General features: G+C 39.8%; 1 protein-coding gene across 2 annotated transcripts; it reads left to right on the top strand.

Moving 5' to 3' along the window:
• Positions 1-20: 20 nt before the first annotated feature.
• On the top strand, positions 21-22,413 carry asns (asparagine synthetase). 2 transcript variants are annotated; one of them, XM_078175487.1, is made up of 12 exons: positions 21-147; positions 5,923-6,178; positions 11,222-11,459; positions 11,562-11,747; positions 11,838-11,939; positions 12,478-12,605; positions 14,868-14,994; positions 16,288-16,394; positions 18,324-18,424; positions 19,279-19,360; positions 19,504-19,659; positions 22,003-22,413. In XM_078175487.1, exons 2-12 carry the CDS (start codon positions 5,930-5,932, stop codon positions 22,210-22,212), a joined length of 1,686 nt encoding a protein of 561 aa, XP_078031613.1. In that variant the 5' UTR covers positions 21-147; positions 5,923-5,929; the 3' UTR covers positions 22,213-22,413. The 2 variants fall into 2 exon arrangements, with proteins under 2 accessions (XP_078031613.1, XP_033492540.2); XM_033636649.2 differs by lacking the exon at positions 21-147 and adding an exon at positions 2,619-2,725.
• Positions 22,414-26,760: the final 4,347 nt, after the last annotated feature.

Genomic DNA, 26,760 nt, shown 5'->3' on the forward strand with positions numbered 1-26,760 from the left:
AAAACCCAGAGTTTCCCTCCTCTCAGGATTAACTAACTCAGTTTTCACTAAACCCACGTCCAGAGACAGGGCCCAGGTCAGCTGAGCTGGGGTTGCATTATAGCTGTGAGGACACCAAACCCTTGCTTACCTTATCTGAGGAGCCAGGTAGGTGTGCTCATGTCTGTATTTGTCTCAAATTGATTTTAACCTCACTAAGACAAGTAAAACTGTTTTTTGTGCCATGCTGCAAAGGACTGTCTTCAGTACTAAAGGACTTTGTCGGTTTTCCTGTGTAGTCGGTTCCATTTTGACAAAAACTGAACTATATTTGTTTTAGTTAGGTTTAATTTTCTCAGTGTATCTGTCTCAGTGTATCTGCAGGTCCTTAAAAAGTCTTAATTTCTTTTTATTAAAAAGTTAATATTTAGTATTTTATGATCAAGTCATTTGTCATAAATTTGAATTTGTGAGGTCTTAATTGCCACAAACATTTCATCTAATTTTATTTATTTACCTGTTCATTTCTTCATGTCAAATCAATCAAGCTCTTCTGATGTTAAAAATCTTTAAATCTACCACTGAACCTACTTAATGTCTTTTGACTTTAAAATGTAGATTAACCTGACTCCAATAACCATATTCCTACATATAGCAAACCTCTGCACAGGACCACTTATATACTACTTATCTTTACATTAACCTGCGATGCTTTAATAAGAATAAGATTCCAAGTGAACTCTGACTTATTTAAAGGTACGTCCTCTTCATGTTTCCTTTCCTAAACTTAACCTACGTAACTTTGGGTTAAATACATAATGTTAAGATATAAGATACATGAACTGCTGCATGACGATACGTTGCAAGGCGCAGTCGTTGCAGTCTATACTTTTATCTGCTTGTCCATGAACAGCTTCATTTAAATACCCTGCTTGGCAAAAGTTTGTAGACACCTGAATATTCCACCCTTAGCTTGTTGTTGAACATGATCTGTCACATGTTGAACCAGGCTGCAGGGTTTGGCTCACATTCAGCCATGTGAGCAGTGATGAGGCCCGACACTGATGTCGTCTAAAATGGCGCTGTATGCTGCAGCGTTAAAAGCAACATTTAGAGCACGTCTATGATTCAGTGAGCTCAGATTGCCTGCACACGGCTCTCAACATGGAGGTTGTTAAGCCAGCGGCTAGCAGCTAATGGTGCTAACAACCGCTAAAGTGCTGACAGAGCTAATGGTGTTAACATGGTGGGACTGGGGGAGGCTGAAATGTGACGCCCACCCTCGTGTGTCATCTGGATAACTGTGGAAGCTTGCACTGTGCTCTCTATTGATGGCACCAAGCGGCAGCTTTTTTTTGAAGGCATGTGGAAGGATGTCTGTTTGAGTGTTTCCAGTCAGGACATGACTTCACCCACTTAAAAAATGCTGTGGGCACAGAGTGGAGGAGTTACACCTTAAACAGTCTCGCAAAGCTCAGTTAATGTGACACAATTGATTTTTTCCAATAGTAACCTCTTTTTAATACTAAGTCTTGAATGTTACCATGCCAACGAGTGGCTTCATTTACATGCTGGGTAGGTTTAAAGCTGTCCGGTAATTTCATAAGCTTCATACCCTTAGAGTCAGTCTTTATTATTAATTCAGGATTAATCATATCTGGTGATACTACGTGGGATCAGCTCAAAGAATTCCTGTAGAAATAGTGATGCTGATTTTAAATGCAGGACTTTGACTTGTAACAGAGTACTTCAACATCTGCTTAATGCCCATTGTTATTGTCATCTGAAGCTGCATCACTGTGGCGGTAGGCTACTGTTCAATTACCCCCAGCTGCATTATAAATTGAATGTTAACTCAGACAGTCAGTGGTCGCTTTGACTGACAGCACGGCCCCCTGAATCTACATCATCCACCTCCAAAACTATGAAGTAGGGCTATCAGTCACACCCATATCAAGACTACTTAATGCCTAAAATGTGATAATATCTCTATGTCACAATGTAGTTTGTAGGCCAGAATAACAAAGTGCTTGTTTTCTTATACAATTTATATATCAATATTTGTACTTTATTTTGATATGTAACAAACTACATCTCTAGTTCTTCCACTAACATAAAGCAGCTGATTACTTCCTTTAGTAGTGTGTGTGAGGTGATGCAACAGTGAGCCTAATTACAGTTGTAGCCCGACATGAGGCTGCACCATCAAGTTGGAAAAAACTCAATAACACCTGATCATTGATAGATGCGGCCTTCAAAATAAAACAGTTTACTGAATAATTTCAAGTTTTTTTGGAATACAAATAAAATATGTATGAGCAATACAAAGGCCTAGAGCTAGAAAAAACAAGAACTATATAAATGTAAAATATATGGTAACACACTTGGGCTACAAATGTGGCAAGTTTGCCTGAAGTTTGAGCATATACTCTAGAAAATTAGGATGTGACAAGTGATGACAGCTACTTCTGCATTTCTTCTAAGTAGGCTCATTGTTTAACAGCTATATTTTAAAAATATTTATAGACGCATCTTAATGTAATTTGTTTGCTGCATTGTTGCTTCCCCCTCATGAATACAGGGCAACAATGTAGCTTGGCACGCTCTTATTTTGAAGACATAATCACTGATTTCCGGTGCTAGATTACGTGCCAAAGTGGAGTCAGTGCAGTTGCATCATTACATCCGAGAGACAGCAGTGTCTCAGCAGCATCTTACATACTACGGGTATCATTTAAAGAAGAAGGTAAGCAAGGACTCAGTGTGTGTATGTGTGTGTTAATTATCTGCTTACAAATACTGAATTAAATTAAACTGATTTTTTAAAGAATGCTGCTTCAAAGCTGAAAGTATAAGTTACACACATATACAGAGCATGACAGTAGTGTGTTACTGGAAATTCGGCTTTAATTGAAATTAAATGCAGCTTTATTTGAGCGGAATTAAACAATAGCACCTAATAATGTATGAGAGCTCCTCTGCTACGTTGTGAGCTGTTTAATTTATTCGCCACAGCTAAGCAAATGTTAAACAGGTAAGATTTTGAATGGAGTTTGGTGCCAGGTGCTGTCGACACAAGGGAACATAATGTTACCTTAGCTAAATGAAAATTCTGCACCTGCTACTGGTCGAACAGGTGTGCTGGTTTAATAATGTTGAAGCTTATAGTCAGGTGTTGGTAATTATTTTGTGTGATGCATAATGTTTGATTAATTAACAGCTAAGTTAAACTTCTTAATTCTTTCAATGGGGTAAGTTGAGATAACCACCCACTTTGTTTGAGACTTATTATGCAAAATTAAACATTTGTGCAGAATTAAACATTTGTGCAGAATATGAACGAAACAGGAAGTTCAAGTTAAACAAAACTTTACACTGAGAGTCACAGTTGTTATACACAGCAGGTTATATTCACCATAGGTCAGGTAGCAGGCGCCCTCTTAGTTTTAATAAATCCACAGTATTGGTGTGTCAGGTAGGAGCCTCAAACAGGCTTTGCAAATCTTTGAAATTGTGTCACTAGTAAATAAAACCCTCCACCAAACTGTAGCCAAAAAGAACAGTGCTTCTTTCTGTGCACACCTGTAAATGATACTTGTCCATTCACCAAATGTAGAGCAGAAACAATCAAGCACTGTCTGTTGCAAAAACTCCTCATGTGGCTGCTTGCTCACTGTAGGTCTTGGTGTGTGAGTGTCTTTGGAGTTTATACATCTTAAAAGGGAACTGCAGCCATTTTCATAATTCATGTATGTTATTCCTGCTTTCTAAGACAGTTCAGCTTCGTTTACCTGCTTGTAAAACTAACTGGTATTCAAAATATTTTATTCCCACTGCTATTCGTCTTTTAAATTCTCTGTAAATATATTTTGTGTGTGTTTTTTTAATCTCTTATTCATAATCAGTCTATTAATTTCTTTTATTATTTATAGATTCCTTTATTCCACTGAACTCTATTTATGTGTTTACATGTCACTGTATGTTAAAATATGGGTGCAAGGCAAGCTGCTCAAACAAATTACCCCTGATGGGATTATTAAATAAAGTTGCCTGAATCTAAATCTGAAAAAAAAAACAACATAAACATCAACAACTCTCCCAAATCTAAAAACTAGAGTGCTAAAACTTAAATTTGTGATGTCATAGGGTTTAAAGTCTGGAGCTGCTCCACTGACAATGAATTGGAAAAGATGTAGACGACACTAAGAGCACCCAGGGGAATGTTTTGAGTATATGGGCATGTTTTCTGTGAACACTACAATAGAATAAAGCTCGTTTGGGTATAAACAAAGGAAATTGTGGGTCCACATTCTCCACGCTGAGCACAAGCTTTTACCCTCAGGTGGACAATACAAGATGCCCAAATTTAAACTGAAACATTTTAAAAATTCATTTATGCCAACCTCAATTAAGATGTTAAATAATGTCGGTTGATGCTTTAGGTGTTGTGTTTTGCTAGTGGTCCTGTGTTGTGTGCTGGTGTTATGTGTAATGCACGAATGGCTGATGTGCAATACTCGTATCGTAAAATCAGGCTCCAATTCATTGTCTATGCAGCAGACTTTATACCCTGTGACGTCACAAGTTTAATACTTACTGCGAACACTTTACTTGAAGGTATCTACATAAGGGTGACATGACACTGTCATAACTATGACATGAACCTGTCATGAACATTATGTACATGTCATACACATTTATGACTGCTGTCATTAAGTGTCATTTGGTTTTTGTAATGACAAGTTGACATTGTTTGGGTTGTCTTGATTATGACAACTTGACATTAATCAAAGTGACATTACCAGAAGTTGTCTTTGTCATAACAAGTTGACATTGTTTGGGTTGTCTTGATTATGACAACATGACATTAATTAAAGTGACATTACCAGAAGTTGTCTTTGTCATGACAAGTTGACATTAAATTTGTTTGGGATGTCCTTATAATGACAACTTGACATTAACCAGGATGACATTACCAGTCTTTGTCAAAACAATAATAATCATTATGTCAACTTGTCATTAACACAAAAAGATGTGCATTTCTTGTTAATGTCAACTTGTCATGACAAAGACATCTTCTGGTAATGTCACTTTGATTAATGTCAAGTTGTCATAATCAAGACAACCCAAACAATGTCAACTTGTCATGACAAAAACCGAATGACACTTAATGACAGCAGTCAGAAATGTTTATGATATGTACTTAATGTTTATGACAGGTTCATGGCCGTGTCATGTCATAGTTATGTGGATACCTTCAAGTAAAGTGTTACCCTTACTTCTCTGGTTTCTGGCCTTGAGAGAGAGCAGCTCATGTTCTCAGATATTGATTGAACCTTTCTCTGCCATGAGATATTGGATTCTTAACTGAGGTGGTGTTCCCTTTAATGGTCTAATTTGGTTGACAGTAGTTCAAGGAAATTCTTACCATCAGACATGTTTCACTTTTTAAACAAGCACTTTCTCAGAAAAATTAAACAGGGATGCTCGAAATTGGATTTTTTGCCAATATATAACAACTAATTTGCTCGATAATCGATATTGATATATCCACTTTTTTCCCTACCTAATTTTAGTGACCACCAAGTGTCTTTTGTAGTGGAGTTAACATCATATTATGCATGCATACTCTTGTCGTGATGGCCCACCAGCAGAGGGAGAAATATATTGCTTTTTATGTAATATTCAGTTACTGTGCAAATTAAGAAAAAGCATGTTGGGTGATTCATTTTAAAGCCGATATCAGCTGATACCGATGACATGCTGGTATTATTGTGCATCCCTAATCTTAACACATAAAAAAACACTGTATTAGTTTCAACGATGGAAACAGATCAATTTAGTTTGTATGCCACATTTTAACTTATTAGTATTTCCTTGTCTAGTTATAATCTGCACATTCATCAACACTGTACATCTGTTTTTTCTATCCTTCTTCCACAGCTCCAAGATGTGCGGTATCTGGGCTTTGTTCGGCAGTGATGAGTGCCTGTCAGTGCAGTGCACCAGTGCCATGAAGATCGCTCACAGGGGCCCCGATGCCTTCCGCTTTGAGAACGTCAACGGCCTCACCAACTGCTGTTTTGGCTTCCACCGATTGGCTATCGTGGACCAGCTGTATGGCATGCAACCCTTACGCATCAAGAAGTTTCCTTTCTTGTGGCTCTGCTACAACGGAGAGATTTACAACCATCTCACAGTAAGACACGCAGATGGTGTTGGTATGGCGGTGGTTTGAAAAAATCTAATCTAATTTATTGTTTCGACTCTACAGAACACTTCGGTATTAATACAAAATCCCAAAACGCTCTTCAGAAAGACAATCACCCATTATTCCTGCCATGACTCAACGATTAAATGATTCAAGACCGAAATCCTTCCATCACTTTTTATGCCTCAGTGCCGCCTACATCTTTGGCCGAAATCATTATGTTTTCGGTTTGTTTGTCTGTATGTACGTATGATATGTATGTCCCCTTCTCGTGAAGACGATATCTCTAGAATGTCTTGAGAGAATTTCTTCAAATTTGACACAAACGTCCTCTTGGACTCAAGGATGTTGGCCACATCTCAAGAGTTATACACTAATTATAACACAATTTTACGAAAATGTTAAATCTGATATCTGAAAGGTCAAAGGTCTACTTCACTGTGACGTCATAATGTTCTGCAAAAAACACTTTTACGGCCATTATTCAACGCCATGACTCAGGAACAGAAGGGGAGACATTTGGTTTACCACAGAAATTTGGACCTCGGTGCAAACAGAAGAGTGTCTGACAGCGCCAGCACATGTAATTTCTGAAGACTGGTGACTGGAAAGTTTTGTGTCGGTGGAAAGTCACACAGCAGAACATATTTCACAAATATCGAAAGAGCTGATTTTAGATTTGGACCTTTCAGGTAGCCACCAAGATTAGCCCATGTCAATGCAATTAAATAATTTACTGCCACTTCTGCTCTGTCACCAAAAGTTCAGATTCTGTTTTTATTATTTTTTTCCGAAATTCTGTGTTCTACAATTAAAACAGCTGGAGCCTATCCCAGCTGACATTGGGCGAGAGACAGGGTACACCCTGGACAGGTCACCAGACTATCACAGGGCTGACACATAGAGACAGACAACCATTCACAGTCACATTCACACTTACCTACAATTTAGAGTCACCAGTTAACCTGCATGTCTTCGGATAGTAGGAGGAAGCCGGAGTACCTGGAGGAAACCCACGCTGACACGGGGAGAACATGCAAACTCCGCACAGAAGGGCTCACTCCTGGGATCGAACCAGAAACCCTCTTGCTGTGAGGCGACAGTGCTAACCACCAAAAATATTTTACAGCAAAAGTGGTGAAACTGACGGAGATTTTGACAGTGGAAAGTAAAGGCAGATTGAGAGATAATGCACCTGAACTCATGTAATTTAATAATGCAAGCTCAGATTGATCCCAAATTTGGTGTGACAGTGTGTAGGGGTTTCCTCTACATATGAGAAAAACATAATGTGAATATCTTGATGCACTGAGGAAACACAGCACTACACCTTGAAGTAAAATAATTGGAAATTCTGAGATGGGGCATTTTGCAAAATAAGTGCTTTTGCTTCTGATCATTTTATTATCAAGTATTACATATTTCCACACTGTGGTATTGCTACTTTTGCTTTAGTGAAAGATCTGAGCACCTCTTCCACCCTTGCAACTGGCTGCGACACCATCACCAGAGCCGTGCTGCTAGCTTGGTTAAAAAATCAGAATCTTTAACACGAGCACATCAACATTTCAGTGAGATACCTGTTGAGCCTGCTCCACCAGCCTCCAACTGTTCTGCTCTTTATAATGTGTAATGCACGTTCACCCTGAGGGTCTTAGAGTTTTGTATCTGTTGTGAATGTTGGGCTAAACCAAATCCTGTATTTCCAGCATTACAATGTGCTACGTTTTCTGTACTTAATAATCATTTTGAGGTGTCCTGTAGTCCATGTTGAGCCTTCACTGCTCCGTCTCCACCAACTACAGCACTTAAATTTTCAATTAACGTTGATACAAAACCTTCAATAAGTAGTCTGTTACAATTTGATCCTGATTTATGTGTATTGACACCATTTAAACTTGTTTCATTTTGCTTGAACAAGTCACACATGTTGGGCCACTGATCATACCTGCTACAGTTTACATATATTTCTGGATTCAGCACTGTCATACCTTTCCAGAAAACCCTGATTGGTGTTTTTGGGATAATCCCAGTCAAAGCTAACTAAAAGTAAATTAATACATTCATCATAGACTTTCGTATTGGATAATTCTAAGCTTCTATTGTACTTATGTGTTTGCAGGACTGTATTTACTATATACATCAAGATATTTTCAGTCCATTTTTAATGCTTGTAGAGAAACCCTCTCCTCACTGTCACACCAAATTTGGTATCAATCAGAGCCTGCATTATGAAATTACACGAGTTCAGGTGTATCATCGCCCATTCAGCCTGCCTTTATTTTGCACTTCTTTTGTAGACAGGATGTGTCACAATATCCGTCAGTTTACCACTATTGCAGCGTCTCAAGGTTTTCAGTGCCTCCCCATGAGGTTACTGTCTGCGTTGCAGAGAGAAGAGGTTGCAGTGGGGTGCCTGTGTGTCCACTCGCTGTGAAATCCTAGCAGATATCATGTCACTGTCCCTGTATCCCCGTGAAATATGTCGATGGCCTTACAATCACGGAGCTCCTGATGGGGCCCCCCTGGCCTCACTTAGAAGGCCTTGGAGACTGTGGCTGAATGGGGACAGGAGAATGGACAAAGACTATGGATATGGTAATCAGTGCCAGGAAAGAGGACAACATCCCCTCTCCTCCGTCTCTGAGATACCAGGTCAAAGACACGACCAAGGAAATATTACCTCAGTGTTGCCAAAAGTGCTGATCTCCCAAGTGACGTTCTAAAACAATTATACGGTCATTAACCAGTCAGTCCTTGGCTGTGAAAGGCCTCTCAGAGTAGCTGGAGATGGTACAAAAACAATGCTGCAGGATCATCAGCATTCTGTCTTCACGACTGAGTAACAGGCGTGATGAGGCCACCCTGTGCACCCTCACCGACATACTCAAGGACAGTTCATTTCCCCTGCACGGTTTCCTGCTTGCAGCCTCAAAACCCACTTACTGACTTCGAATGCACAGGGAATTTGTAGTACATAAGTAAGACTAAAAGACACAAACTTTAGTTTATTCCTCATGCTCTTAAATTGCTGCTCTACCCTGTCTTGTTAAACTTTAATTATTAAAACTGAAACTGAGAGAAACATGAACGGAAATTTTTTTTATTTTTATTTTATTTTATTTTTTTTAAAGATATTTTTTAGGGCATTTTTTGCCTTTAATTGATAGGAGAGTGAAGTGTGAAGGGGAGAGAGAGAGGGAGAGACATGCAGCAAAGGGCCACAGGCTGGAGTTGAACCCGGGCCGCTGCGGCAACAGCCTTGTCCGTGGGGCGCCTGCTCTACCACTAAGCCACCGACGCCCTGAACGGAAATTTGAAGGAAGACGATTGCATAACTGTTGAGACATCAGACAGATGCAGTAATTATTTATCTGATCGAAAGCGGTTTGTTTGTGTCAAGGGTTGCAATTCTAACATGGCTGGACTACTCTGTGGGGTACTGCAGGGTTCTATTCTTGGACCTTTATAATTTCTAATCTATATTAATGATTTAGCAAATGTTTCAAATCTTCTTTCTCCAATTATGTTTGCAGATGACACTACCTTAATTCTTTCTCATTCCAATTTCAATATTCTGATGAAAGAGGCAAATGCTGGCTTAGCCGCATATGCCACTTGGTTTAAATTAAATAAATTATCTTTAAATGTTAAAAAAATCTAATTTTATTATTTTTGGAGGTAAAAGGTTATACCCTAAGGATTTATGTAAAATTATTAGAATTGAGTCTACGGAGATGCCTAGAGTTGCATCCACTAGAATCTTGGGAATTATTGTTGATGAAAACTTAAAATGGAAAGATCAAGCAGACTGGGCTAGCAAAAAAGTGAATAAATCAATTGGGATAATAAGGAGGGTTAGTCATCTCGTCTCCAGAAATTGCCTCCTCACTCTTTACTATAGTTTGATTTATCCGTATCTCTCCTACTGTAATATAGTTTGGGCAAGTACATTTCCTACTACCCTTCACAGAATTCTGGTCCTTCAGAAACGCTTTATTAGAATTGCAATTGAAATGAATTGTTCTGAATCCTATGCTGCATCCACTCCTTTATTCAAAGGACTTGGAATCCTTAGTATTTATGACATCAGTATACTTCAAATCTGTGTTTTTATTTGTGAGACATATAAAAGCAAAAGAAATATTCCTGAGCACTTTATGTGCTATTTTAAAGCAAATTCACAGGTTCATTCTTATGCAACTTTAGGTAGAGGCTTCATATAAGCCTGTTTGGGTCTTCTGCCTCTCCCTGCACTGATCTTTTTTGGTCATTTCTTTGTATTTATATCTTTTATAAAGTGCTAAATAAATAAATCAAAATCTAAATCTAAAGACCAACATCGCCATCACTTAAAGGGAAATTGTAGTATCTGGGCTATTGGTGAAAAGCCCCTTTTGTTAGTAGTAATGGTTAGTTCTGGTTCTAGGGAAAGAGATCCAGGAGGGAAAGACCTGTGTTAACGCCAGGAAAAATGTCAACTGTTTCAGGCAGACTGACGCTCCTATTGAAAATTGTGCTGGTCAGACAGGGTGGTGTTCATCATTAGCATGTAGCTTGTTAGCTAGCTTGACCAAAGTTGAATGAAGTGGAATGTAGCTGTGTGCTCAGATGGTGCAGACATCACACTTGCTAACATTGTAGTTGTGAGCATGTTAGCATCCTGACAGTAGCATTAGCACCACTATGTACAGCCTCATTAGCAGTGCTAGCATTGCTGTAGACTCTGTTCCTTTCATTCCTTCTTCATTGAGCTGTAAGTCATGCTTTTTTGTTGAGTCATTGCAGCTTTTGCTCTCACAAATGTTCGAATAAAGAAAGCGACAGAAAGAATGATAAAGATCAGCTTTTGGTAATCTCTGACACTACAGTATGGGGAGAAGAGAACTAAACTCAGTCCATGCTAAAATAAAATGAATTTTGTTTGATCCAGTGTTTTATTCGTGATAGAGAGGTATGACCATTATGTGAACACACCAGGAAACCTAAAATAATAACCCTGTCTGTGTTATTTGTCCACTTTTCTTCCAGCTGAGGAAACACTTTGACTTTGATCACCAGACTGAGGTGGATGGTGAGATTCTGCTCCATCTGTATGACCGCTTTGGCATCCAGGAGATGGCTTCTCACCTGGACGGTGTCTTTGCTTTTATTCTGCTGGACACCGCCAACAGAAAAGTCTATTTGGGAAGAGATACGTACGGAGTGCGGCCTTTGTTCAAACTCCTCACAGACGATGGATTCCTTGCAGTCTGCTCAGAAGCCAAAGGTAATGTGATAGTTTATTACCCCCCCCCTTGAATCTGGGTCTTTATACTCTTGTTATTAATGTTTTACAGCATTGCTCGATTTGTTGTTTTCCTGATCACAGGACTCACAAACATTACCCATGCGATGGCTACCCCTGCCAACGTTGTCCCCTTCCCCCCTGGGCACTTTGAGGTCTTTGATTTGAAGCAGAACGGCAAAGTTCAGTCCATTCAGATGGCGCCGTTTCACTGCTGCACCAAAGAGCCCGCTCATGCCAAATACGACACTGTGGAGAGACTGCCTACAGGTAGGAAACTATTCATTGTTAACTAGTGTAAATGGAGAGCATTTTGAATGAACTTTTTTGAATCAATGTCATAATCTGATGTCTCCTCAGGTTTCAATGAGGAGACAGTGAAAAGCAACATCAGATTGCTGTTTGAGAACGCTGTAAGGAAACGTCTCATGGCTCACAGGAGGATTGGCTGTCTTCTGTCAGGTAATTTAATATTCTGCCATCTGCAATCAAACAACTCCCATCGCTGTTTGTTACATAAACAGTGATGGCAAAAAGATGAAGATGGGCGGGGCAACACACAATGGTTTGAGTTGAAGGTGTGAGAAAGAACAGTATCAGTAACATTGTTAACACTGTGCTACATTACAGAGAAATACAAAACCGTACTAATGAACCTTCATTAATATAGGCCTATATTTTATCTACAAGTGCACGTCACACACTGAGCGAGCCGCCTGTTAATGACGCTGTGGGCTAATGGGCATGTAGCTACTTCCATGTTTCAGATGATACGTCATGTTTGTAGTTGACCAATGAAGATGAGTTTACACATCACCTTGGGTTCGTCCTTCACCTTCTCAAAATGATCCCACACTTTGGATTTCCTGACCGACATGTTATTAACTAGCCTGTGGAATAACTGCAGGTACCAGCCCTGGAAATTAACCTGACTCCTGTCTGACTGCTGAGCGTGGACACTTCCTGTGTCTGTCCTTTCAAATTAAATTCCTTCTTTCAGGTGGTCTGGACTCCAGTTTGGTCGCTGCGATGCTGGTAAAGCTGGCCAAGGAGGAGAAGCTGCCGTATCCCATCCAGACGTTTTCAATCGGGTCAGAGGACAGTCCAGACATAATAGCTGCTCGCAAGGTCAGTCCTTCTGATAGAGGTCTTTCACATAATGTTTTGTCTGGTAGTATTGTTACAGGTTCACATAATTTGGTCGTAATTGCAGGGTCATTGTATGAAAACATGCCATTTCCCATTCTTAATGTTTGATTTTCAAAGTACTGTTTTAAAACTATTTATGACCCTTTTTGGATTAAATAGATCCTATCAGAAATAGGTGCTGTGCCATCTCAGGCTATCTTATTTTTTATTTTTTTCCACATTTAATCAACATGCATATGTGTGTTTTGTCAACCGTGTTACGATACACCAATTAAGTTTTAAATGCATATTGACAACAAATCTGATATACTATGAAGGATAAATCTTCCCTTGTTACAGTGAGTGTGTTTGTACAGTGAGATGAGGTGTTTATTTTTATCCATGGATGCATATGCTCATTTGCAACTGACGCTTTCATAGCATCTTTCTTTTTAAGAACAGAATATGGAAACAAAACAATAATACCCACATTTCGTTCTGTAGATTATTGGTTTCTTTTACTTAACATATAAAATGAGTTGATTTAACATTTGTCTTTTAATTTTTTGAATTATACTAGAAAATTATACAGGTAACAGGGCTGACACCTCAGTAACAGGGTTGACAACAGTTACCATACTGATAGTTTAAGTTGCAGCTTTGGGTCTAATGAAGATAATGGGACATTCATAAACCTTTAATTCAACATGACTAATCAAAGAATATTTTGGAGACATATTTATTGAGAGGTTTTAGCATTATTCAAAACATGAAGGATATCGAAAGGACAGTGACAGTGAAATTGATCCATTGAACATGTTTGGCCTGCTCCGAAAGTTGCATCATTTCCTGGGAGTGAAATCAGCTTCCTTTTGTGAACATGCTGGTGAAAAGACAAGTAAGTGTCCTCTTCTTTTCATGATTTTTCTTAGAGTTATATGTTTGACAGAGGGGGACAAGCTTAATGTGTCAGTCCTGTTTCCACAAAAGGACACGTTAAAAAGATATTTGTTAGAAATTTTTAATGTACGTAAATAAAATGATATAACCCTCCAATGAATGCACACCATGTGGTCTCATGACCTTCACCACATGGCTAGTAATGGCTGCCAAGAACATTTTTCGTCAACCCTGTTACCATTGTACCATTTACATTATATACATGGTTTTACAAGTTTCATCGCTAGCTGAGAGGGAAATTGAAAAAATTGTACACGTGGTGACAAGTTTTTGAAATTTGGCATAGTGTAAGTTATGGGTATAAGGTTTTCAAAAACCAAGTTGGGATAGCCACAAATTTCAATATGGCCCTCACCAGAGATTTGGATCTGTTCCAAATTGTAATGGGGTCCATGTTGGACCATGTTGTACCAATCCACCAAGTTTAACACCATGACATATTTCAAAAACTTGTCACCAAGTGCACAGTTTTTTCAATTTCCCTCTCAGCTAGCAATGAAACTTGTAAAACAATGTATATAATGTAAATACTATTGGTAAGGAAAGTATATTTTCATGTACTCGCAAAACCATACTTTTGTCAACCCTGTTACCATCAACCGTTTAACGCTAGAATGGTAACTATAAGAAAAATCATGAAAATAAGAGGACACTTAATTGTCTTTTCACCAGCATGTTCACAAAAGGAAGCTGATTTCACTCCCAGGAAATGATGCAACTTTCGGAGTAGTCAATTATCTCAGAAAGGGTGTTTTCGTTAAAAGTAACAGGGTTGACGACTACCTGGCGACCTGACTAAATTGATGTTTTTTTACAACATTTTACATATATTAAGAATAAAACCCATTCATGAATAATGAAAGGACACTTGAGGCTTTATATAGAAGTTTATGTTTTTATGATAGTTTGACTTTTTTGGGCCTTAATAGCTAGTAAAAGTAGAACAATCATATTGAGCGACAGGCCATTTTTACAGCTTTTGAATGATGCTTCATACAAAAAGGTGTTTAAAACTCTTTGAAAACAAAATAAATAAAATTTTACATTGTTTTAATGTTACAAGAGATATCATGGAAAATAAATTCTAAAATGAGTATAGTGTATTTATTGTTTATTGACATTTATAGCACAGTTTTGTTCGAGAGACATAAAATGGCACGTTTTCTTATAATGACCCTGCAGTTAAATTTAGCTTTTTTTAACTAGCAAACAATTATTCTGACGACTTACTTTCTTTGGACAGTCTATGGTGTAAAGGGTTTATGGTGTGTTGTTGAAAAAGCAAAGTGGTTTGTTTGTCAGGTTGCGGCTCACATTGGCAGTGAACACCACGAGGTGAACTTCACTGCAGAAGAAGGAATCCAAGCTGTGGAGGAGGTGATCTTTCACCTGGAGACGTATGACATCACCACCGTACGTGCCTCTGTCGGTGAGTGGAGGGTGGAGCATGCCAGGAAACGTAGTTAATGAAAAATGAAAAAATAAGTTGCATCAAAAGATATAGAGTGTAACATGGCTTTCATGACTCTGAATACTTGTAATAGAGTCCCAGTGGCAGGGAGGTGGAGGGACCGCGGGTGAGCTAGCTGTTAGCTTCCAATACGCTGCATGCAGCTCTGTAGTGAAATAAGATTTTACCCATTTTAAATAGTAAAAATATAGACAGAAAGAAAATCAATACATGGCAGTCAATGTTACTGTGGCGGGCTGCCACAGAAAAATCAGTGTATGGGAAACAATGAGATTTATATTTATTTATAATTTCTGTTGTTATTTCTCAAAAAAAGGAATGTCCAAATCACAAAATTGAAAAGGGAATATCTGAACAGTCAAATATTCAGATTCAGCTCTGCTTTAAAGCTGCGCTGGCGACTGATTCAGCTCTTCCAACGAGGCATTTCAGCAGTCGGGAGTAGTGTAGTCGTTTTTTTTTTGTCTGATAGGTCACCTCACGTTTGTGCTGGTCGATGTGCTCATTCATGCGACCAAAACGTGCCAGCTGCACCCCTACATTCCCTTCCTCCTGATTGGCTCGTCTGAATCACAGTGAAAAGCAGGGAGATTAGTTAAGTGGTGAAAGAGGTCAATGGAGGCAACATATGGGACATTTACTGTGTCACAACACAGCACTACATCATTATATTCCTGATAACAATATAGAATCTATGATCCAATAATCTGGTCCAGTTCATCAAAAAAGTGAATCTGTAAACGTGAAGTCATTGGACGTGTGTATGATGTCATAAGCAATTAAAGATGATTTACTAAAGTAGCTTATATTTATGTATTATACGTTAAATGTGAATTCATTTTGTAATTAGTTCATTGAAATTTTATTGTGATTTGAATTTTTCCATCATTATTTCATTTGTGACCATATGTTTCTTAATGGTCTCATTTATAACTGTAATGTTTTAGCTGGTAGTTCTTCATGCCATTATTTATGGTTGAATTTTGGCACAGAAAATTATCTGCACAAAAAGAACATCTGTTCGTAATGTACAGCCTTTTGTCAACAGTGTTCGTGCTTCAGTGATAATCAATTATCAAAGCTGTTCAAATCATCCTTTATTATTGTAGCCATCTTTCAAACAGTCCTAGCACAGTGCATACTGTGATTATATATTATACTGATTTGTATTAGGACGCCTTCATTATTCTGATCTGACAGTTTAGGTTGCCATCTCTTTGTGATCTCTTCTTTGTGTTTCCTCCACTGTAGGGATGTACTTGGTGTCAAAGTACATCAGGGAGAAGTCAGACAGTGTGGTGATCTTCTCTGGAGAGGGCTCTGATGAGCTGACTCAGGGATACATTTACTTCCATAAGGCAAGTCCTCCAGACACCATCAACCTTTTGAATCTGAATGAAAATACCAGAGTAATATGATTTAATGACATTTAATGTAATGATTTTAATTGTCTTATGCAAAGCAAATGTTTTGTGGTAACTGTTTTGGGCCACATAGTCCAGAAACAAGAGGAGAATCACAAAAGTCAAGGTAAATTCAGACACAGGAGGCTCTGTGGCACATAAACCATGTTGTGAAATGGAGTTGCTCAACAAGGAAGCAATAACATGTGGAAACCACTACTCTGATTCAGTAGAGGAGCAGCCACCCAATGAACTGGGAAAAAGAAACAGAAGTAAGGAACAGTATCTGGAACCACCTTATTAACTAAACTCCCTGAAGGAATAAAAGGCTTGTGCAACTGCAGTCATTTAACATTAGCTCTAACTCTCGTCTTTGCTGTCCTCTAGTGGCTGAATATGTCACCTGCAGTGATGTAGAAGTGACGTCTCTTTTTATCTACCTCTATCTGACAGCTAACACTGACGAGGGACAGGGAGATAGAGATCAGGATGTTTGGTGAAAGTATTCTGGGGACGCAGCATGTACATGTATGCTCCTTAGACTGCTGGGAGGACACCCTTAGGTTTTGTTTTTAATCAAAGACTGTATCATGTCAGCTTAACCAAGTCACTGTTTTTTTTATTTTTTTTTTACTTTTTCCACTCTGAGGCCTATGTTACTGTCTTTTAGAGGCTGGAACAGGCTGTGTTTTAAAGCTAGAGTGAAGATACCGGTGTCATATGAAACTAGACGTGATGAATCCACTGGTACCAGACATGTCATGTTAGCTTGTAGTGAAGGAGTTTAAATAATGCTCCAGAGTTAGAGTAAAATTTGGTGAGGAAAATTACATGGCCATTTTAAACATGGCCTCTTGACCTCTCACCTCAAGATATCTGAATGAAATGGGTTTTGTGGATTGACTGTGCAGTTTTTTGCAAAAGCCATACAACTTTGCAACATGCAGTAAATTTTTTTTCCTGCCATTTTAAAAATGGTGTATTTGAATATTTCTGCATACTGGGGCCCCCAAATAGTATTGCATGAACTGAGTCTGTCTGGAAAGCTGAGAGTCTTTAGATTCAATTAGCCTAATGGTATTCATGTGTGATGAATAAATAACCTATTGTGACCTCTAGGATAATCACAGCCTCTTTAACTTTATAGCCACCACCTAGAGATAATAACATTTCTGCACCAAATCTGTGAAACAAATGAAACAACTTATGAGACATAACTGAGCATAGGAATGGCCTTCATATACTTCCATTATAATGTAGCAGCTCATACAGTAGCTGACTTATATGTTAATGTTCTTTGAGTCTTTATTGAGACATGGCAGACAGAGCAAAGATTGAATGAACTTAAGTTGATCTGTCGTGCTTTACGTGCAGAGTTTTGCTGGACATTCATTAACAACGTGATCTCATCCCCACTATCTGTTGATGCTTGGGCAGAAGCCTCGGGGCCTATTATAATGGCGCCGGGGGGCGGTCTTATGCATTGTATCCTGACGCAGGGGGTTGGCAGGTATTTATGTAGAAGGGATCTCATTGTAGACAAACTACTAGGTTAGGGTCAGGAAAAGCTTTGAACACAAGACATGAACACCTGTCTCCTTCGTCTAAGTCCTGTGCTTGTTGGACCGTCCACCCAAGCAGGCTTTCATCTTCTGAAATCTGTCAGTTGCTCTGAACATCTAATAATGAGGTGGACGGGTTTATATTGGAGCTGGTTGAAAGCTTCTCATGCAGATGCTGAAAGGTGTCCCTGGTGTCATTATATTGATGCCAGGAACACAGCCCAGGCGGTGTATGTTGACGCCCTGTTATTTATTCACCCATGCATTTGGAGTGAATTTTTCCTAAAGTGTTGGTGATGACATAATTGTGCTCCTCCTCCAGGCTCCAACTCCCAAAGCAGCTGCAGAGGACAGTGTTCGACTGATGAAGGAGCTCTACCTGTTTGATGTCCTCCGTGCCGATCGCACCACCGCTGCACATGGGTAACGCCTGTCACTTTATTAAACACCACTGCAATGTGCAGTCACTAAAACACTAAATCACACTGAAACATAAAAACATGAAACATAAATCAGCAAAAGATGTGTCGTCCCCTGTTGCACTCCTTCTGTGCAAATTTTAGAAGTTGGATTTGGAGTTACTTTGCGTTTTTGGTTGATTAAACAACATAATTGATTAATACATTTTCTGTTCATCATACTTTATGGCTTTGAATGGTGGCGCCAACAGTGAAAAATTTAATCCAATTTTGTGGTTTGCTCAGTGAAAAGATCATCTGTCCTTGTACTCAGAAAAAGAGCATGCTCCGTCAGCGCACTTCTGTTTTTCTGTGCTTTTATTTAGCAAGTCACCTAATTAATTGGGCAGAAAAACACTGACATGAAAGACCGACATTAGAAATTGCACTAATTAATATTGTGCAGTAGCTTTTAAGTGCGTTAATTTCAGTATCCCTGATGAAACGCCTGAAAGGTTTTAAGATCTCATCTTTAATTTAACCACGAAAAGGTAAAATTAATATTGCATTTTAATTTGGAGCCAAATGTGATTAATTAAACCTCAATAATGAGCCTAAATATCTGCAGTAATGAAAGCCATCAAAGCCAGAAAGATCAAGCTGTTTGTGATATAAGTAACTGAATTAAAAATGAAAGAACCCCAATGATAAACAGTGATAATTAATAGGAATGGAGCTGGTAACCTTTTTATAATGCACCAGTGGATGAATAATAAATAGTTCAGGTTTGTGGGCAACAGTTAATGTGCTGTACTCTGTACCTATATGTCCACTGGCCATTTTTTAGTTACTTATCTGACGTTCCTCTTTATGTTTCAGTCTGGAGCTCAGAGTGCCTTTCCTGGATCACAGGTTCACAGCGTACTACCTTTCTCTGCCTGAGGAGATGAGGGTCCCCAAGGTCAGTTCATCTGTGCAGCTGCTGTGTTCTCTGAGCACACAAACTAGTGTTCATGTCGCAGTTAAAACATGCAACAGTCTTTGGAGGCAGCGCTCCAGCACGGCTTCATGTAACAATAGTGTTGTCTGTAATGGTCTGAGCAGCACGGAGTGGAGAAGCATCTGCTGAGGGATTCCTTCAAGGATGTCAACCTGATCCCAGATGAGATCCTGTGGAGGCGTAAGGAGGCCTTCAGTGACGGGATGATGTCTGTGAAGAAGTCCTGGTACGTCTGTCTGCAGGAGCACCTGGAGTCTATGGTATGTGTGCTGCGTAAAACTGAGCTTTTGTTTAACAGTACAGGGACTCAGTCACCTGTGCATTCCCTAATTACTGACACATGAACTCACTTTGCTTCTGAAGCAGTCAAGATAATTGAGGAAGCTCTGAGAGGCAAGTTTGTTTTTCCTAGGCCAAGTTTATCTCCTGTGTAAACAGAAGGTTTTACCCTTTCTGTCAACCACCTACAAAGGTCCGCTGTAAAAAATAACACAACTATGCAGTGGCACCGGCAGGATTTTATTTCATATGCACATGAACCACCCGCCTGCAGCATCAAAGAGAAGGAGAAATCCATGTTTTTTGCACTAATGTAAACAATACAACGCCACCATAACACTCTGATTCTCCTACTGCACACATGTCAAACACCAGCCAACAGACGGGGTTTAAACAATCATCTTTACAGCTCTCATACAGCAGCAACAGCGTTCTGATTAATAGCCATTGGGTTGCAGGTGGGTGAAATAGGTCCTTACATCATTAACGAGGGAAATTAATTACGTTCTCTAAAATGAGAACATAGCAGAGCAGAGCTGCAGAGCTGCTGTCCGTTGTTGCTCTGTTCTCATCAAGAGAGATGCTGTGTGCATTTACACATGACGATTTGAAACCAGCAACAGCGCTGACAGACTGCGGTATTAAATCTCTCTGTCATTTTTAAAATCCTTCCAAGGTTTTGAGGAATGCCTTTACACCTTGTCGTTCACAATCTGTACCTTTCATTGTTTGTTTTCTCTCTGTCATTGTGCTTTTGGCATTTATAACATTTATACTTTGCCACATGGATAATTGTGATTATGTATCTGTAGAAAAACAGATAAAACCAAATCGATCCTCTTATGCTTTTCACACTGGTCTTTGCCTATTAAGGAGAACACCACCATTAAGAATTCCATCATGTTATTTCCATGGCCGAGGAAAGGTCAGTCATTATTTCAGTCAGGATCACTTGAATCAAAGAAAACTTTATTTCCATTGCAATTTGATCGGCTCTGTTCTGGGAACTCTCTGCCCTTCCATGTGCCTACATGGAAAGCCAAAAGCAGAGAGAGCACACCTCCCCGACTGAGAGCAGCAACAAAGACCCCCCAGGTACAGAACAGAGCAGCATCAGAAATGACAATTTACAAGAAGTGGAGCTGGGGTGGAGACGGGTTGCAAAGAGGCTTGCACAAGAAGCAGCAACAGTAGGCAGGCTAAAGCAGTTTAAATAGGGCGCACTGAACGAGATTTGCCAATTGGCTGTGTAGAAAGGAATCATGCGATCTAATAGCAATCAGCTGATCGGGCTGCTTGATCCCAGCTGATGTTGCTGGGATACCTGAACTAACGCTACACTCAGTGTGTGTACATGAGCTCTCTCAAAGCCAGAAACCAGAGAAGTAAGGCTCAAACTTGTGATGTCAGAGGGTATTACATCTGGAGCTGCTCCATAGACAATGAAAGGGACAGTTCATTGTCTATGGAGCAGCTACTGAATTTATACTTGATGACATCACACATTTGAGTTTAAGCACTCTAGTTTTCTGGATTTGGTCGACAGTTGTTAACTTAAATATTTGGACTGTCCTAGACCATAGCAATGACATGTATAACTTTTGAAAATGGGCATAGTTATCTTTAAGAATTGCTCTTGTGTTGGTTCGTTGAGCCCAGTCTCACTCCAAAGTCGTTGAAATCCAGCGCTTGTGCAGTGACTTGCGGCGTCAGAAACCAACGAGAAAAGGCGTCCTTCAACATGGCATGATGTGCAACCGGTTGCCATTATAGTTTAATGACAGCGGGACAAGAGTGAAAGTTAAGGCGGCAAAAGTCCAACTGGGGCGGGCGAGAGGGGTGGTGGATGGGTCCAAAAAACACAGACTTTCACCCGTGAGAAGGGTGTTTGTGTCCCCTAAGTTTCTAAACCCAAACCCTGTTATTTTTTCCTAAACCCAAACAGATGTTTTTGTGGTTGAAGGAAAAAAAACATCAATGTAGTGCCTTTATTTTGAAAGAGACTGTATGTAAACAGTAAATTTCCTGTGAAAACAGAAGTGTATTATGAAAGAAGACAATGCATGTAACAGACAGAACTTGACACGGCGTCCCAGAGTGTCAACAGTGAGAATGTGTTGGTTCATTGCTCAGACTGTCATGGCTTTATCTGCTGATTTTGACAGCGCAGAGTCTTGTGTCTCTTTTGATGCAACCAGTAGGAGATGATATAGTAAAAGAAATATATTTTGTTTATTATTTGCTTGTTTTTCAGTACATTTAGAGAAACACATAAACACCTTCGTAGCCCCACAGTGTGTGACCTGCTCTCTGTCTTCTCCCAGGTGAATGATGACGAGATGGAAAAGGCTCACAAGACGTTCCCTCACGTCCCTCCATCCACCAAGGAGGCCTACTATTTCAGACAGGTGTTTGAGAAACACTACCCAGGCCGGTCTGAGTGGCTCTCCCATTACTGGATGCCCCGCTGGACCAACGCCACTGACCCATCAGCCCGGACCCTGGCTATCTATAAACCTGATAAAGACCAGTGATTCACTGGAGCAGCTGCGTCTGTCAGTCAGCAACATGTTGGCCTTCTTAGAGAATTCTGTCTCATGCTTAGCTTTACTTTGTTAAAACTCAGATTCAGATTAACTTATTTGGAGCTAGTTACACTGTACATGAAGTTTGTCACACTGTGATGGGGTTTGTCAGACTCTGATGTAGCAGTACCAAGAAACAATTCAACAGAGGCTTTCTTTGCCTGAGCTGGCTCGTCAAACCCAAAAGCCTCAGTCAGACATAATGGGTGCCACAAAGGTGGTTATCAAGTTTCCTCTGTTTGCCATGTCTTTCTTCCTCAGGCTCCTTACATGTTCCCATGAAACGAGTCAAATGACGTGTTCAGTGCGTCACTCTTAAAATTGGTTGATGGCGTGCCGCCTTCTTCGACCTTTGAAGAATATAAAGAAAGGATCACAGGATAAAGCAGGAGGAGGAAAAAGCATGCAGGCAGGAAATGACTAATAGTGTAAATTCAGTTAATATGAGTATTTTAACACTCCGTTCATTTTTAACATGACAGCTGCACGTTCTTTAAAGGAGCTATATGTAAGAAGTCTAAAGCAAATAGTCATAAAATCCTCCTAATATGTCACAGAGACTAAGGAATAATGTTCATATAACATACTGATCTCACCGACAACAATAATACAGCCAGAATATTTGCATCTAAAAAAAACTTTTACGGTCCACAAATCATGTTTATGTTTTGAATTTGTGTTTTGGCCTGTTGCGCCACCCACTGCCATCTACCAGTCACGCAGTCAGTAGAGTCTCAGCATCAGTTACAGTTACGACTGAGCTACAGCAGCCTTGCTCAGCTCCACAATTTATTAGTAACGTTTCAGTCCTCGGGCGGCACGGTGGTGTGGTGGTTAGCACTGTCGCCTCACAGCAAGAGGGTTCCCGATTCGATCCCGGGTGGGGGAGCCCTTCTGTGCGGAGTTTGCATGTTCTCCCCGTGTCAGCGTGGGTTCTCTCTGGGCACTCCAGCTTCCTCCTACTGTCTGAAGACATGCAGGTTAATTGGTGACTCTAAATTGTCTGTAGGTGTGAATGTGAGCGAGAATGGTTGTCTGTCTCAATGTGTCAGCCCTGTGATAGTCTGGTGACCTGTCCAGGGTGAACCCTGCCTCCCACCCAGTGTCAGCTGGGATAGGCTGGGATAGGCCCCCCCCCGCGACCCTCAAGAGGATGAAGCAGTTAGAAGATGGATGGATGGATGGTTTCAGTCCTCCTGAACCTTTGTCAGGACTGTTCTACACTGTTTAATGACTCAAGTGATATTTTCCAACACACCTGCATCTGAGACAGTTGGATGTGTGAATATCTCTCCTCAAACAAATGGCCGAAGGAAGGTGAAAGGAGTGTTATCAATTAAATAATATCTGTGATAAATACCAGTAGACTAAAACAGCTTCCAGTCCGTGTTTTGCAGTCTACCAAATATAATGCAAAGTGGTAACGTTATAGTACGGTTTGATGGAATTATACAGCATTTCATATACGAGTTAATGTCCAATACAGTTTTTCTTGACAACGAAGACACCCTTCATGACATGAAGCTTAGGGCCTGTCCCAATACCCACACTTCCCCTAGAAATACCCTCTTGCACTTGGTTGTGCTAGTGGTGTCCCAAAACAGAACTGAGGTAGTGGAAGTGGTTTCCAACACTTAAAACTCACCCTAGATTCCAAGGGAGCCCTGACCCACACTTACAGCGAAGTGGAAGATGAAACACTTTGCGAAGTCAGCAACGTTGGCAAGTTTTGGAAAACAATTTGTTACTGTACGATCGGAATGTAGGCTACATACAACAGATGGTTGGACTAGCGTAAACTCATCAGCAACTCGGTTGAACACAGCGTCAAAATATTTAAACAAATCGACTTACCCGAACAAAATCGATCAGAACTAGAAGACGTCGTAGGCGCCTCCTGTTTTCAGCATTTCTTCTCCATTGATTCATCAGACGGAGAAGAGTAAACATAGCACACGCCACAACGTGTGATGTATGCCTGCATGTCGGCCACGCTGATTTGCATGAAGTGGTGTCTCATTTCTCAGGGAAAGATCTCTACCCTAATATTTCTCACTTCCCTCATTGAGGGTTATCTCGCAAACAAGGGCACTCAATACCAAGTGGAAGATTTAAAGGGTAGAAATGGGATTGGGCTTTAATCTTCATCATCACCTTCTTAACACAGCAGAACTGTGTCAAGTTTTTAATCGGTTTCACACATTTTTCCCGCCCTTGTTCCAAACAGATATTGCATATCTTACAGAAGGACCCAAAACTCTATTGGACTAACTGTGTTAAACAAAAGGAAAACATTTTTTCACAGCCAATATATACTACTTGTATAATTATGAATCTCTAATGCACCTGAATGAAACTTTTCAACCAGCAATCCTGCACCTTGGTGTTGCTATCTGCAAGCATGGATCAAAGAGGCATGTAAGAAGAGTAGAGACCATTCTGGGAACATTTCTGGCAATATTTTGTGTTTGAGCAGTTTGCAAACAAAATGTGTCATTTAGACACTTTGTGTTTAAGCAAATGATAAAAACTGTAAAATAGTGAACAGAGAACAAAGAGAACACTACAAACATACTCAGCAGTTCATTGAGAGCAAGAACATTGTGAATACATTAAAACAGCATTGCTCAGATATTCTGCATCACATGTAAACTGTAGGTTCTCTCGGCAAACAAACAAACAAAACAATGCTATAGTTAGCGCTGCTGTAATTGCATGCCTTCATTTGGTGGCACTGATGTAACATCATGACTCAGCAATTTGGATAAAGTGCTTTCATAATGTTTTCCCTCAGCTGAGAATCTGTATCACTTGTAGATACACACTGACTGTAGAGTGACGATACTTAAGGAGCTGTGAGAGGCACTTTTTATCTGATTGAAAGCCGAAACTCGTTAGCCATGCAGCATGAATTGCCATGGCGATGTATCCAGATTAAAACAGAGCCACCTTTATGATGTGTAAAAATGTGGCTTTAGATTCAACATGCCTCTCGAACCCACTGATCCCTCTGCTGTTTGGGGAATTACAGTAATTTTATTTATGTTTTTAATTTACATGCACACGCGTAAGACTGTGTTAAATCCAGATAATGAAAAGTAAATGTATCAGGAGAGGTCAAGAGGCCACAGGCTTACACAGTGGACCTCCGCTTAAAGAGAAACACAGCCACTGATACTGCTCTTAATCCTGTTCAGATTCCAAGTGTACTCTTAATTACGGCCATGCAACTACCAAACACTGGATGCCAAAACAGTCATGTGCAACATGAAAGCTTTTATCTGACAAACTCCATCAAAGTCTGACAAAGATCAGATTAAGTTAGGATGAGACTGGTGTGTCAGGTTTACATCATCACTGCATTCAAAGGACCTACTTGTGTTTAAGTTGTACTGCAAATTAAGTTTTTTTTATTGTCGACCATTTTCCAAAGCTGACAATTAATCACAGCTTTTATTTCCTACCTTCCAGACAGCCACTGGTTTCTGTTCAATCCATTAGTCTAAGAAATGAAAATGAACGCTCAGACTTGAAAGTTGCTCGAGATGGGCGATCCATCACCGTTAACACCTCGTCATGTTTTGGGTGCTTTATGATATATAGTCGCAGCAGATGTGTGAGCAGCTGCGGTGAAGCTGTAAAAGCTGCCTCGAGGAGCTCTAGCATCCCAAAGTGAGGTAACACGCTGTCCTGGCTTTTCTGTTGTGTCAAGAATTATTTTATTTTTGTCAAGGGCACAAAAGTGATCATGAGCTACTGTATTGTCGTCTTGAATCCAAAAATAACCGACCTCAGATGTCAGTCAAAAGCACTAACTGGATTTAAGGTTACCGTCTGAGTCGTAGACACTGTAGCTGCATAAATGACCATAGACGTGATGATAGATATATTTTAATAGGTGAAATGGATTATTTAAAGCTGCTAACACCAAATAGGCTGATGCTTGCTGACTATTATATTACACTGTATGTGTCATGGGTAGAGGTGTCGTATGTGAGCATTGTCAGTGGCTTCTTACACAGTTTGACACTTGCTCTGCTGTTTTCCCATTGGATCTTGGACTGGCTATGCAAACACATTTGTTGCGAGTGTGTGCGTTGTATAATGCTGAAGTGAGGGTAGTATTGTCAAGCTTTGGACTATAATGTGAAGAAGTACAGTTTAGTTACCATTACAAGATTATGCTACAGCTAATCTGACACTGAGGAAAAATTAAACCTAAGTGTCATAGTTTTCAGTAGAGTTTATTGCAAGGCTACATTCATTATATTTTTATTTCTGTGATTCTTCCCACCTCCTAACATTACCATTATCTGTCTGATTTGTTTTCTACTCATATATTGTCTCTGTTTCATACTAATTGCTGCAAAAATAAATTCACCTCTTGGCAGGGAAATGTGTGCCTCATGTAGTGCCTCTGTCGTCCACCAGAGTGTGCCCTCACTCCACCTCTGTGCGGCAGTTTTAGCAGAAGGAATTCACAACTTGCAGGCCGAG

The sequence above is a fragment of the Epinephelus lanceolatus genome, chromosome 16 (genome assembly GCF_041903045.1).
Source record: "Epinephelus lanceolatus isolate andai-2023 chromosome 16, ASM4190304v1, whole genome shotgun sequence".
In the NCBI taxonomy this organism is placed as follows: Eukaryota; Metazoa; Chordata; class Actinopteri; order Perciformes; family Serranidae; genus Epinephelus; species Epinephelus lanceolatus.